Here is a 13469-nt window from a genome sequence, read left to right as displayed (position 1 = left end):
GGGCGCCCCCTTTATAGTAACCTACTTGAAAGTGTGGCATGAGTCCAGTAAGAAGTCAAAAGAAGCTACTACTCATTTTCAGTGATTTATTCTGAGAGCCACAAACACAGATAACAGATAAGAATATACTTAAGAAAAAATATTACAACCTCTCTAGAGGTTTTATTTAACATAAATAAATACAAAGGGGAAAGCTGTTAGGCAGAAATGAAACCATCAAATCACATTCATTAATATTATTTACAACACACGGTGACCGTTTACAAAATGACAGGGAACTGAAATGCTCTACAAGAAATATGTGCAATAATGAAACTTCTGTGCAGCAGCAATGTCGCCTTCATCCCCACTGACACGGTCCTTCTTCCTGCTGCTTCTCGGTTTCATAAAGTGCCATATTGTTTGGGACTTAAAAAACATTTTTTATTAAAAACAGCTCTTTTCATCACATAGTGTTGACCTTACAGAGTCAGTATTTACACGTTTAAAGCACCGTTCACTCAGCACGGTGAACAGAGTCATTAATGAGTGACTAATGAGTACAAGCGCACAGGATGGAGATCCTGTGGATAATGATTTTTACATATAACATTTAGCTTAGTTAGCCATGTTTGCTACATTGATGTATACACACTCTTCAAAATGTCATAACCCACTTTGGCAAAAGGTCTGCCATCCTGCACTTCGCTCAACAGTTCTGTTTTGATACAACAATGTCGTAAACTCAAAGGTTAAAAAAAAAAAATCCAAACAGGGCAGGGCAAGGAAACGCTTTGCATACAGTACACAGATTATATGTACAACTTCAAATGCACATCAGCTCAATCAGTACGCTTAATGTATCTACATTAAAGCTGACATACACACTCATTCATTATGTACACACAGGCACAGCAAGCCCCAGTGCGTGTGTCGCCAAACGCCACAACATTTCCTTCAAAAGCGTTTGCGGTTGATGCGCGTTAGTGGAAGTGTTGATGTAGTTGCAGTCGAGCAAGCTCAGCTCTGACGCCCCAAATATTCATGCCATCAGATGTGGTGCTGTTCGGTTTCAGTCTGTATTGAAAAGGTGTGGTGGTTCAGTTTCTGTGTCTTCCTTCTGCGCAGTCGCTTCATGACTTGATCTCGATGACTTTGATGAAAGGGAGTGGTTTGTTAGATGAGGTGGACGGCTTGATCGGTTTACTGAGGGGACAAGAGGAGGAGAAATGAGCTGTTTTTATATTGAAGCAGCATAAAAACACACAATCAGTGTGCATCTTATGTTCACAAATCAAAACAAAGAGTAAACTTTGCCTGAAATTTTCAATATTTGAAAAGAAGAAGAGAAAAAGGCAAAATAATTTACCTGTAGACGATCTGGGCGTTGCGCTCTGATGTAATGTAGGAATTTGATCTCTGTCCTCCCAGGAAGTAATCCATCTGGTCATGCATCTCTCGGTTCTGCGCAGATGGTCAGAGGTCAGTTCACGGAATACCAATACCAACCATTTCCTTTCTCCTGCCGCTTGACCCTGACCTTTCACTCTAAATTCCACTGAAATGCCATACGTGTTTGTCACAGCAGAAGACAATAAGCAGCGCTCACCTCAGCCTCCAAGAAAGCCACTCTCTCCTCCAGCTCTTTGATGACGCGGTCCCTCTCCTGAATCACCATGCGCGAGTTCTGGAGCTGCAGACGAGCAAACACAGTCGAACAGTGAGTGAATCCTGTGCAAATATGAACACGGAGATGAAGTGTGTGCTTTGAGTCTCGCGCATGTGCGTCTCACCTGTTCAATCATGTGTCTGACTTTCCTTTGCTGGCTTTTCAGCATGTCATCCAGATGGTGGATCTTTTCTTTGAGAACAGCCACCTCCTTCTCCAACTGCTCAGCCCTGAAAGTCCACACAGGGAGTTAGGGCCCACTCCTCCTGATTTGCTCATCACTGATTGATAAACAAGCATGTATTATGTTTGTGTTTGTGTGTGTTAGCTGACCTCTGCTCCCCTTTCTGGCCCTCCTCTCTGATCTTGCGCAGCTCCCGGAGTTCCTCCTCGCGGCTGCGGATGGTCTCCCGCAGGGTGGCGCTCTCCTGCTCCATCCCTCCCAGCAACCTCTGGAGCTCCTCTATGCGCTTGTCTTTCCTCTCACTGGCCTCTTCTGTGTTCTTCAACTTCTCCTCCTGGTCGCGCAGATGCTCCCTCAGCCTGCTGCCCTCAGCCTGGAAGTGACAGGAAAGGGAAGGCGGAGATGCTTTATTACTCTGGCTTGTTTAAAATGGGCTGTGCATTATTTGCATGGTTCATAATGAATAGAGAAATAAGCTGTGTAAATGTCCGTTACCTGCATCCTCTCTCTCTCCTCTAGGTGTTTCTTCTCTGCTTCCTGGAGCTGTGCATACAAGCGCTTACTGACCTCCCTCAGCTTGGCTCTCTCTGCTTCTTCATCAGCTTCCTAAGAGGGCAAAAATCAAGTGTTAGATCAGCTGATAGTTACTGTAATGACCAAGAGTGGACGAGTCCGGATCTTTCAATTCAATGAAGGAGGTGTGATTGAACTTGAAAAAAGGCACAATCCCTATGCAACCTGACTGAGCTTAAGCAGTTCTCTGGGTAGAAACTGCAGCGTCCAGATGTGCAAAGCTGCTGTCAAACGTGCATCTGCTAAATACTGAATACTGCAAAAACACACATTTTATATTTGAAATTAATTTAGATCACTCTATAGAGATAGACCGCTAGATAGATACTTTTATGATTACGTAATGTAAAATCTTGTTTTCGTTTCGTTCAAGCTCATTGGGTTTGGCTGTCATGCACAAAACAGGCGTGTCAGCATGCGTCACCGAAGCAACACTTCTGTTAGTAAGCCATGGTGTGACTCACAGATAAATGCTATAATTGGCGCAAAAACAATTCAACCAAACACAACGGTATTAGCTCTGTTGAATTTGTACAAAACATTGCTGACAGGCAGACGGCAGTGGTTGCTAAAAGTGCTTGGCTCACAGACGACAACAAAACTATCCAAGGAGGAGTATCTGAGGAATGCTTGGAACAATGCAGAGGCGCTGAACACAATAACACATGCAGGGAGGGGAACAGTGTGTGCTGGAATGGCTCTCTCACACATTTTCATACACCCCAGGGTGCTATAAGTGTTTCAAACTATCTCACTGTCTTATTTTCCCCTTATACCACATCTCTGTTTGTCTCTCTTTAACTTTACACCTCCTTCAACACGAGGGCCTGTGGGAGGCGATCGCTTTACGGGCATCACACACTGGCACACACTGTCCGAAGGAAAGCACAGACAGTGGACTGCGGCTAGGATATGCATCCGAGGTACACGTATACTGAATACACACAGTTCTAAATGGAGGTCGAGCATGTGAGAGTCCGCTCACCTGTCCGGCAGCTTTCGCTCCTCCCTTGGGTGCGGACGAGGTGCTCTTTTTGAAGGGAACTCCAACCTTCCACCCGTTTGTGAGCGGCTGGACAGAGAAAGGGAGGAAGTCAGCAGGGAAGAGGTGAAAGATGGAGATGAGGGAGGTGGAGGAAATACCATTAAGCACACAGGATGTAAGGTTAACAATGGTGATGGCACAACAAAGCAGCTCAAAATAGGCCTACCTTGTTTTTGGCTGCCATTTGCTCCCTCAGCGACTTCAGGCAATACCTCACCTGAGTGAAATACAGACATATTGTGAGTTACTGAGGTATTATCATATGTTTTTAAAATGTTTCAATGTGTGTGTTTCAGGCTCCACCAAAGGATTAACAAGATTGTTTTTATCAACAGAGGGAGACAAAGGCATAGAGAGCGAGGAGGAATTTACACAATGCAAACATGCAAATTGTTACATAATCTAGAGCGTTAGTGAGACAGTCAGAGCTGTGGAAACTGTCCAGAGACTGACCTCCTGTATCTGTGAAACTTCATCTGACAGCATCTTCAGGCTCTGCTGGTGCTTCTGCTGCTCCTGTTTGCGTGCCTCGAGATAAACCTGCAACAGGGAGAGACACGCGTGTTTAACACCAGTGCGACCATGAAGCGAGACGACACCATTTATTTCTCCACAAATAAGAGCCACACCCACCTTGATAACCTCCACCTGCTCCTCTGTAGATTTGACTGGTTCAGGGGTCAGAGCTGTCCTGTCACTGGCCGGCTGCACCAGTGCAAACGCACGTCCGATTGGCTGGAGGTCAGAGAGCAGAGTTAACAATGCGGCTTGTGGTGTATTGAATGAGCATGGGTGGATGGGTGTGAGACATTTCCAAACATCATATGAGAAAACGAGTGACGTCTCTGCGCTTCGCTAACGCTGGAGGGAGGAGTTTCTGAGCAATATTGCAACACAACATTTGGAAGGACAGCCGGGAGCACCTCTGTTTAACAGTGATTGTGAAACATCCATCAGGAATGTCTGATGCAATTAAACTATTACAAGGCAAAACTGCATTCATCAAGAAACATATTTCTTATCTCAGCCTTGTCCTGAGAAAATGACCCGTGTGAGTGTGTGACTGACTGCGCGTCTCTATAATCAGGAGGCTGAAGCATTTAGGCATAATCACTATGGAGGCTAACCCATAAACATCTGGTGCTTCTTTGGAAGTCTGATTTGGTCAAAACCATGAGCGGAAAGAGGGAGAGACACGCAGAAGAAGGTGGGGAGATGTTACGTAACTGCCGCTCTGGTGGTCCCGTTTTTTTCCCCAAAGTTTTGGCGCTGGTTTTGGTAGAACAATGGTTGTCTTGAGACGTTTTGAGTGGACTTCTGTGGGAACCGCTCGCATGAAAAGCTGATGGCATCTACGGCATGTCTGCAAGCAGTTTGGGTCTCTGTACAGTTTGTGTGTAGGAAAATGTGTGTGTATGTACGGCAGCTCTCAGATAATTCCTCACGATCACTGAGAGGATTAACTGTCCGAACCCTCAGATCCAAACATGGCCGGGACGATGAACACTTTTGCCTCTAAAGGAAATAGTACTACTGCTGAAATGGCAGGCTATTACTACAACAGTGTATCCATTAAAGACGAGGATTCATTTTTAAATATAGTAAAATATCTTGAAGCAGGTGTTTTGCCCTCAAGTATCCAAAGTAAGCATTTAAAACAGTGATGCAGATATTCATCTCCTCCAGCTCAGACTCCCTCCTCTCCTCTGGTGTTACAGTGCAGGTTACAACCTAAGTTATGCAGGAAGTTCTTACCTTGTCCCTGTGCTGCTCTGTGCTCTGGGTCGCTTGGCTCTGGTTGTTGTGCAGTGTGAGCCGCAGTCGCCTGCACCCGTCCTGAATAAAGAAGGAGCAAAGAAAGACGACGATGAAGTACGTCCACAAAGAGACCGTTATGTGATGGAGAGAGTGATTGAGGACTACTTTGAGGGAGGACAGGGGGAAAAAAAAAAGAGGAGGAGAGACTGAGTCATACTCACTGAATGAAAGAGAGAGGGAGGGAGCGAGGGGGCAGTAACCAGTGAGAGAGAGGGGTACGAGCGTCAGACAGAAAGCAAAAGTTTTTTCACAGCTGCACAGAGACAGATTGTTTCATTTAAAGTGTGTGCTATGGACGTCAGAGGGACTTTAGGCGGAAACTCTCCAGGCGCTCGCAGCCAATTGGAAGCGCTGACTGGATTTCTGGGAAAGTGGGCAGAAAATGTAATGTCAAGCAAGACGGAACATTTCCATGGCAACACAACCTTGCAGCGGCCGTAAACTATCTGGAACATGAACAATATGAGAGGGAGGAGACAAAACAATGCACAGATCCAACGCTCGACGGGCGCTTCAAAAAGCACAAACACAGACGCCCTCCTGGTTTTTCCAGCTGTGGAAGCACTCAGAGGCTTTACTTCAGTTAATGTACTAAAACTGTAAAAGTACTCGATTAAAAGTCCTGTATTGAAAGTATAATCGGGAAAATTTCATTTTTATTGAGCAGATCAGACTGAAACTGATGATTATTATCATTATGGATAGATCGGCTGATTGTTTTCTTGATAAACACATGAGTACAAAAATCCAAAATATCAAAAACAAATTGAAATGATCAAAATAACTGAAAGGAAAATCAGCCAATGATCCCATTTATGAAGCTGGGACCATGAAACTTTTTTACATGAAAAATGACTCAAAGTTATTAAAATAGTTAGAAACTCATTTTTTGGTCAATCGACCAATTGATTAATCAGCGAATCGTTTCAGCTGTAGTTGTACGCATTGTGGGCTGGTTTAAATGATAAGAAAACATCATATTTTCAGAGCTCCTCGTGTTTTTGTTTTAAAAATCTGAATTTGTAAAGTAGACGAGAAACTAGCATGAAAAGAAAGGACTCAACTAAGTACAAAGAAGTCACTGTAACAGGAAAAGTCTCGACCGACCGGGACGTGGCTGGGTGTGTGTCCTCCGGCACAGGGAACCCCCTTGTAAGTGATACCCAGTGAGTGTGTGTGTGTGTGTGTGTGTGTGTGTGTGTGTGTGTGTGTGTGTGTGTGTGTGTGTGTGTGTGAGTGTGTGTAAGTATGCGGATGCGAGGGAGGGGGTCAGAGGCATGATATAACAAATTCCAGCCAACACAACTTCTGTTTATTTTCCTGTGTGTGTGCACTGTGTCCTCCTTTCAGCTCAGACATGCAACAGGTGAGGAAACAGAAATGCCAGCAATGTTTTCCTCTGTTAAAAACCATAAACACAAACAAATGAACACATGCAACCGATTACACAGAAGTGGGTAAGAGGGCGCCATCATTTGTTTGTCCCTATTTCACCCTTTGAAATACAAAAGGCTCCGCCTCTGAATGTCCTTGCGTGTCCTGATGAGACTGCAAAAGACATTTTTTTAGCAGCTGACAAAACAACGTTACCTCAAGGTCTATTTTTTTTTTTTTTTTTAATTCATATGCACAATAATAAAACAACACAAATAATAATACAAAGGCGAATAGTTGTGCAGGAGAGGAAAAGAAGCCCACTGGGCTTATATAAAATCCTCCCCCTCAATACAAAATTACTAAAACAAATCAGCTAATAAAAAGAAAAGAGAAAAGAAAAAAGAAATTTAGTAGCTGTTTTCAATCATATTGCATGAGCTTCATTAGTAGATGGAGTTTGCCAAATTTTCCATCAAAAAATACTTAAAAAGCCCAGAAAAAAATGGAAATTTGAACATTTACAGTCATCAGAATGATGGAAAGCTCCAGATCAGCCTCAGTGTCCAGGTGACAGTGTTTCACCTGCTGATTACAACAACAACAACAACAACAACTAGCTTTTAGTGTGGAGGACTTAGTGGCATCTATCAGTGATCTAGCTACGGTGGCTAAGAAAAACATGAACATGAGCACCCTCCAGAGCCGGTGCTTGGTGTGTCCGTTCAGGGCCACTGTAGAAACACAGTATATAAAGAGATATTAAGAGCTCATTCTAAGGTAATCAAAACATAACTGTATAACATATAAACACTGTACTCCATGTGTGGCTGTAGATCCCTTTAAATCCAACACACTGGTCCTTTAAACTCGAGCTGAAACAATTAGTTGATTGGACAAATGATGGACAACTAATTTAATAATCGATTCATTGTTTTAGTCAATTTGTCAGACATAAATGTCAAACATGTCTGTGTTTCAGCTGTGAGGATTTGCTGTTTTCTTTGTCTTATGTGAATAAAGTGAACATCTTCAGGCTTTTGATTGTTGTTTGACAAAGTAAGACATCTGATGACATTTCGTTGGGCTTTTGGAAACTAATGATTGTTTTTGACATCTCATAGACCAAACAATTAACGGAGAAAAAAATCAGGAGTTGCAGCCCTACTTTAAACTAAGTTGCTTTTTGCAGTTTACAGTAAGAGCAGAAACTAAAGTGAATAGAAGCACTTCTACTGTATCTCTCCCTCTGGATAGAAACTGCTTTGACATCAGCCACACAGAGGAAATGAACAGGGCTGTGTTGTGGGTCGTGTTGTATAAAGCCATGATAAAAAGCAGTGAGAGGTTATAAAAGAAAATGTCATGCGTTCCATGGAATACAGAAAGCCTTCGTGATTAGCTGGTTATCTGTCCAGGAAGTACAGTAATAGAGGAAGAAGCAGAGAGCGACCGATGGGACTGAAAGAGGGTAAACTGGGAACAAGACCAATTAAAAAGGCGAAGGAAATAGCCTAATTGTTGGGGTGTGGGTCCAACTACGACAAACAAAACTCAGGGAAATGACAGCCAAAAACTCCCCTCTTGTTCGGCATGCTTTCCTCTCAGATTACAGACACCTGAAAGCTCTCATAAGGCTCAGCAATTATGGGGGAGAAGAGAGGAGGGGGGAGAAAAAGGGAACAGTGAGAGGGTTGTTAAGGAGGAATCCATCATGGCCCTTCATAGACAACCAGCCAAAGGCTCAGCTAATCCTCGCTCTGCCATGGACTATTTACACACTAGCTCCACAACCTACTTTCCTTTAAATCCACACACACACAAGAAATGCCGCCGTTGCCCCCCCTTCAAAGACAACCTGTAATACTAGACTTCCCGGGAACACAGACAAAGGGACTGGTTGGATGCGCTTGCGGACGTGACGAATGCATGCACGCATACACACTCTCACACATGGGAAAATACACACAGAGATATACACAGCAGACTGAAGTACACACTGCTTTTATAACAGGATAGAAACCTGAAACTAAGTACACACACACACAAACACACACAAACACACACACACACACACTGCTGGGTGCACCGACAATGGGCACAAAAGATCACGGGGTACAGGCAGGCTGAAAAGCTTAAAGAGTATGAGGACGCTTTTGTTTTGGACCAGGAGGTCTGTAAATCATCCGAGTTAAATTAGCTGAGAAGTGACTACCAACCCGGGAATGCTGCTCGTATGGAGAACAACAAAATGCCCTTTAGAGCCACTTACAAAGATATTTGATATGAGATTGTTTCAGATGTTGCTTTCAGATTTCAGATGGTATCACGGCTTTAAACAGGAAAACTCGCCTGCCTGCAGGTTTAGTGTCAATCACTGCTTTCCTGTACCTGCTGCACAGATGTCACTTTTGTCTTCTGTCCAGCTGCATTATAAACCTCCACAATCCGAGGCAGCAGGTGCGAGCCGACTCGGGCCGGTCCTGCACGAAACCTGTCAGTTGTTTCTATACCATACCCGAGTTTCGGTACCTTACTATGAATATAAACAGGTTTTTCTACAAAGGCTTTTTTTTTTTTAATCATCAGCACAACTTGCCTCAGCACATCTGTGTTTAAAGTTGCCTTAACATACATTAAGCTGCTGAACAGGAAGTTAATAAAACACAGTCTAAACTAAAGTTATGACTAACATCAGGAAATACTTCATAAAAGTAAGACAAACAAAGCATCTCTAACTTGACTCTTTGGTTAGTGCTCAGAAAATACTGAGGTTCAGTGCTCAACTTTAGCAGGTGCTAGTGAGTTTTACTGCTATTTAGCTGCAATTATTGGTCACTTAACTGAGTGATTTCAAGCAACAATGTCAAACTTTTGCAAATTCCTGCTTCTTAAAGGTGAAAGATTAACTGAATTGAAAGTTAATGGAATACCATTGAGCTCTGGACTGTTCGCTGGACAAGACGTCACTTTTTTTACTAAATGATTAATGAAGGAAACAATTAGGAGATTAATCAACAATGAAAACAGTTGTTAGCGTCCTGTCTTGTGATTAAATTCTTTTGTTTTGAGCTCCCTGAGTCGTGGAGGGTATGGTTGCCTGTCTGTAAGGCTTGGCCCTTGAGTCAGTCTGTACAAACTAAAGTGTTAAGTCAAAGGTTACGTAAACTTTAAAGGGAAGAGACAAGCTGAGGTGTGAAGGGTTTGCTTGTGTTTCACCATCATGTGAGATCCTGAATGAGCGCGAAGGTAAAAAACCCGCCAGTCCAGGAATGTGAGACTCATTTTTACAAGCATCTTACTATGAATCTCTTTTCCTGCTCCGTGTGGCGTGCAAACCAGGTGTGCTCTGACATATTCCAGGCGCTCCTTTACATTCATGCGTTCATATGTCATATTTGGCTCACTCCCAGCCACTCACGTCACACACTCCTGACTACGACTGAGGATGAGGCAAGTCAGTGGAAATGTGTTCAGTCACACAACGCAGAGAAACCAAACGTCTGGACGGATCATCATGGCATTATTTAAAAAGCCAACTCATGGAAAAAGAAAACAATCTCCTCAAGCCTCCGATGAGGTTTGAGGGAGGAGACGCTGCGTCACAAGTTTGAAACGGTTTTCAAATAATAACTGCAAAATCTGAATTTTGGTCACTATAATAAACTTTGTGGGAAATGTTGTTTCAAAGCCAGGCCTGGACGTTTCTCCTGGTTTTTCTGTTCAGATACTATCATCTCAGTTCCAGGAAACACACAGAACAAAACTACAAAGGAACCACTGAAGGCCTTTCTCTGCTACAACAGGCACATTCCTTCTCCCCATGTATCCTTACAGACCTGATGAACAGTTAAAGATGTCATTTTTTGCTCAGTACAGCCATTCGGGAATGTTACATGTGAAGGTGACGTAAATACATAAGCTTTGTATAGTCCCACACGGTGATCAGATATGGAAATTCTGAAGGGCTGTGGTTATTTGACTATTGCATTGGACTCTGATAAAGATGCGTTCGTGTTCTGTATGAAGCTCATGCAAATGTGCTGTCAGTCCCATGTTATAATGTTAAAATCTACGGATAGTCATAGAATAAACAGACGCTGCGAAAATACGGAGTTTCACTTATTGCTTCATGACACATTCCTCAGCAGAAACAATCAGTTTATTAGGTGTGAGTGGAGCTGCTGCACTTTGACCTTTTGGCAGTTGTAAGGTTACACAACAGTTACTGATATTCAAGTCCAAAACTCTGACCCAAATGTAAAATATGGCTCTCAAATTCTGTCTTAACATACTCAGCCTGTATTTTCTGTAAGCACGGTTCAGACTGCATGACCCTCTTTAGAGAATATCATCTGATATGAGCTCAGCGGATCCATCGCTGCTGGCAGGGTGAAAGTGTCAAGTTGCCCGCAACCTCATAAACCTCAGTGCAGGTTAACAACGGTTTGCTTTCTCAAGTCAGACGCTGTGAATGATTAAACCATAGCAGCCACAGGCAGAAGATAAAGCCCATCTACTGTATGACAAGAGCTGCTGATAGCTCATCTAACCGAGCGTGCAAATCAAGGATGTGTGATGTTTAATCCTGTTTAACAAAACTTCACAGGCACAGGTGGTGCACACACCGCACAGGCAGAGCTTTCACGGGTTTGTCTCCTGAGCTGCCTTCACTGTCTGTCACAACTGCAACTGTAAGCCCTTCAGTGATGTGGCCAGAAGGCACCTGTGACAGGCACAGATGTTATTAGGACTAATTCTGAGCTTTTGCCTTTATGTGTGTGTTGGGACTTCGGGGGAAGGGGGTGGCGGCTAATGCTTTAATTACCACAAGACCAGAGACTTACTAATAGTTAATGCTGCACTTAGAGCAATGAAGCCTGAAGATCAGTGACAGAATCACTGAATCACTCAGGGCCTCTAATCCAGGCTACACAACACACCAGGCTCGTGTAAATTAATAAAAAATAAAAGTGAAACATGTTTTTATCTGACAAAGAATCAAGACACCTAAAAATTAGAGCGCAAAGACTCATTTTACCACAATGCACCCAAACAGGAAATAAGGCCAAACACGCACAAACTCGGGGAGACTTCCAAACTGAGAAAAGTGAGAAATCCGACAAATAGTGAGTAATATCGAGCCACTCACCCCATGCTCCTGGTTTCTGAAGTCCTCAAATGTGCACAGACTCCTCGTCACTCCGTTCATCTTCGACAGAAGTGAAATAAATACTCCTCACACACGAACAAACAAACAAACAAACGGACGAATGAATGAATGGATGAATGGATGAAGCGCCCCTCTGGGTGAACTCTCCGGTGTGTGTCCACAGTAGCTGCGGCTGATTTCAGCCTTCAGAAAGGTGTGCAGAGATGTGTTTGCCTCTCTGTCTCTGCCTTTCAGCACGCTGCACAAACTTTTCTCATCACGTCACTGATGGGAGTGAGCGCACGAGCAGCCCGCCCACAGCTCGAGCGAAGTGGCCAAATAGGGAGCCGCGCGGAGCAGTGGAGGAGCCGGGCGGGGAGGTACCTGCCGTCTCCGCCGCTACAACTCCTGGAACAAAAACTTCATCGTCATCATCCTCCTCATCGTCATGTTATTACGGGCTGTGGTGGACAGTGGACGGTCAGCTGCTGCTGAGCGTTGCGCACGACGCTCAGTTTACCAATAAATGATTCATTCAGCGGGTTTAACCTAAGATCGACCCTGTTCAAAAAGCGTCTCCTATTACCTGACAAAACAAAGGAGAGCACGGTATTAAATTTAGTGATTTAAAGCAAGCACTTTTTGAAGGTGTTTGATTGGGATTATTTACATTTTCCTCCACAGAATGAATATATAATTGCAAATATAAATGTTTTTTTTTTAACACATTATGACAGATCAGAAATACTTTACATCACTGCTCACCATTTCCCAAAGCGTAGTTTTTAAAGTCCCATGCAGGCACCGGAGGGTCTTCATTTCCATGCAGTATTTAAATGAAGTTGCAGGGACTTGGACATTGCTTGAGATGAGTGATCTGCCACAGAGAGCACTGCACTGTAACACAGCCCAGACCTTTCTGTTCAGTCTGTGCTATAACCACACAGAGGACAGTGAAAGTTCAACACAAATTAAGTGCAGACTAGTTCAAGAGTATGAAGTCAAGTAAATTCTGTTTAGACGCCTCAAAAGGAATCCTCAAAAGTCCATGCGAGGTGATTTTTAGTATTAAGTTGAATGGAGAGCAGTTGAAGCTAGACTGTGGGGAAACACATTGAGAAAAGTCAAACTCTGCAGCGTAATCATGACATAGAGGTCCATATTTACAACATATTTCTAGTATTCATGAAGTCACACAGGAGAAACAAGACGATAAGTAACACAAGTAACAGGCTGAGAGTTTCTCTGGTGGCATTCAGCTGACTCCAGCAGCAGCAGCTGATCCAGGCCGGCACTGACCTCAAATTGGATAAAGACTTTAATGGCATTAATGGCTGTTGAGGAGCAAACAACAGCTCATGGTGGCAGACAAGGGATGACGCTAAGTGAATCTGAACCATGCAGCTGAAACGACACACACACACAGAAAGTGTTTAACAGTTCAATGTTTCAAGGCAGCTCTTACCTACAATAGATAACTAACCAAGAATGTAGTGAGTGGGTGTTATTGTCTTTAATGGCTGATTTATCATTTGGAATGAGGTTATCCCACACGGACACGTCCACAAAACCAGAACACTAACAAACAACCCTACAAAGGTATGTCATCATGTGTCCCAGGTGCTGAGCCATAATCATGTGTTTCCATCACACAGGTGACCACGCTCAGACACGC

At 43.5% G+C, this 13469-nt stretch overlaps 1 protein-coding gene across 1 annotated transcript; it reads right to left on the bottom strand.

Moving 5' to 3' along the window:
- Positions 1-71: 71 nt before the first annotated feature.
- On the bottom strand, positions 72-12040 carry tuft1a (tuftelin 1a). The gene is made up of 12 exons (XM_070967208.1): positions 11795-12040; positions 5206-5286; positions 4084-4185; positions 3904-3990; positions 3617-3667; positions 3391-3477; positions 2328-2438; positions 1982-2205; positions 1773-1878; positions 1589-1672; positions 1349-1443; positions 72-1185 (listed from the first exon to the last, which is right to left on the bottom strand). The coding sequence occupies exons 1-12, from the start codon at positions 11852-11854 to the stop codon at positions 1113-1115; spliced, it is 1161 nt and encodes a 386-aa protein (XP_070823309.1). The 5' UTR covers positions 11855-12040; the 3' UTR covers positions 72-1112.
- Positions 12041-13469: the final 1429 nt, after the last annotated feature.

Source organism: Chaetodon trifascialis, chromosome 7 (assembly GCF_039877785.1).
Source record: "Chaetodon trifascialis isolate fChaTrf1 chromosome 7, fChaTrf1.hap1, whole genome shotgun sequence".
NCBI lineage: Eukaryota > Metazoa > Chordata > Actinopteri > Chaetodontiformes > Chaetodontidae > Chaetodon > Chaetodon trifascialis.
This window is presented reverse-complemented; position numbering and strand designations above follow the sequence as displayed.

Bases quoted from the DNA above. Each gene is read 5' to 3' on its own strand.
- tuft1a (XM_070967208.1), bottom strand. From the start codon at position 11,854: ATGAACGGAGTGACGAGGAGTCTGTGCACATTTGAGGACTTCAGAAAC. The intron at 3,478-3,616 runs GTAGGCCTATTT...TTCTCTGTCCAG, and splicing joins AAATGGCAGCCAAAAACAAG to CCGCTCACAAACGGGTGGAA. The intron at 1,879-1,981 runs GTCAGCTAACAC...GTGGACTTTCAG, and splicing joins GGCCAGAAAGGGGAGCAGAG to GGCTGAGCAGTTGGAGAAGG.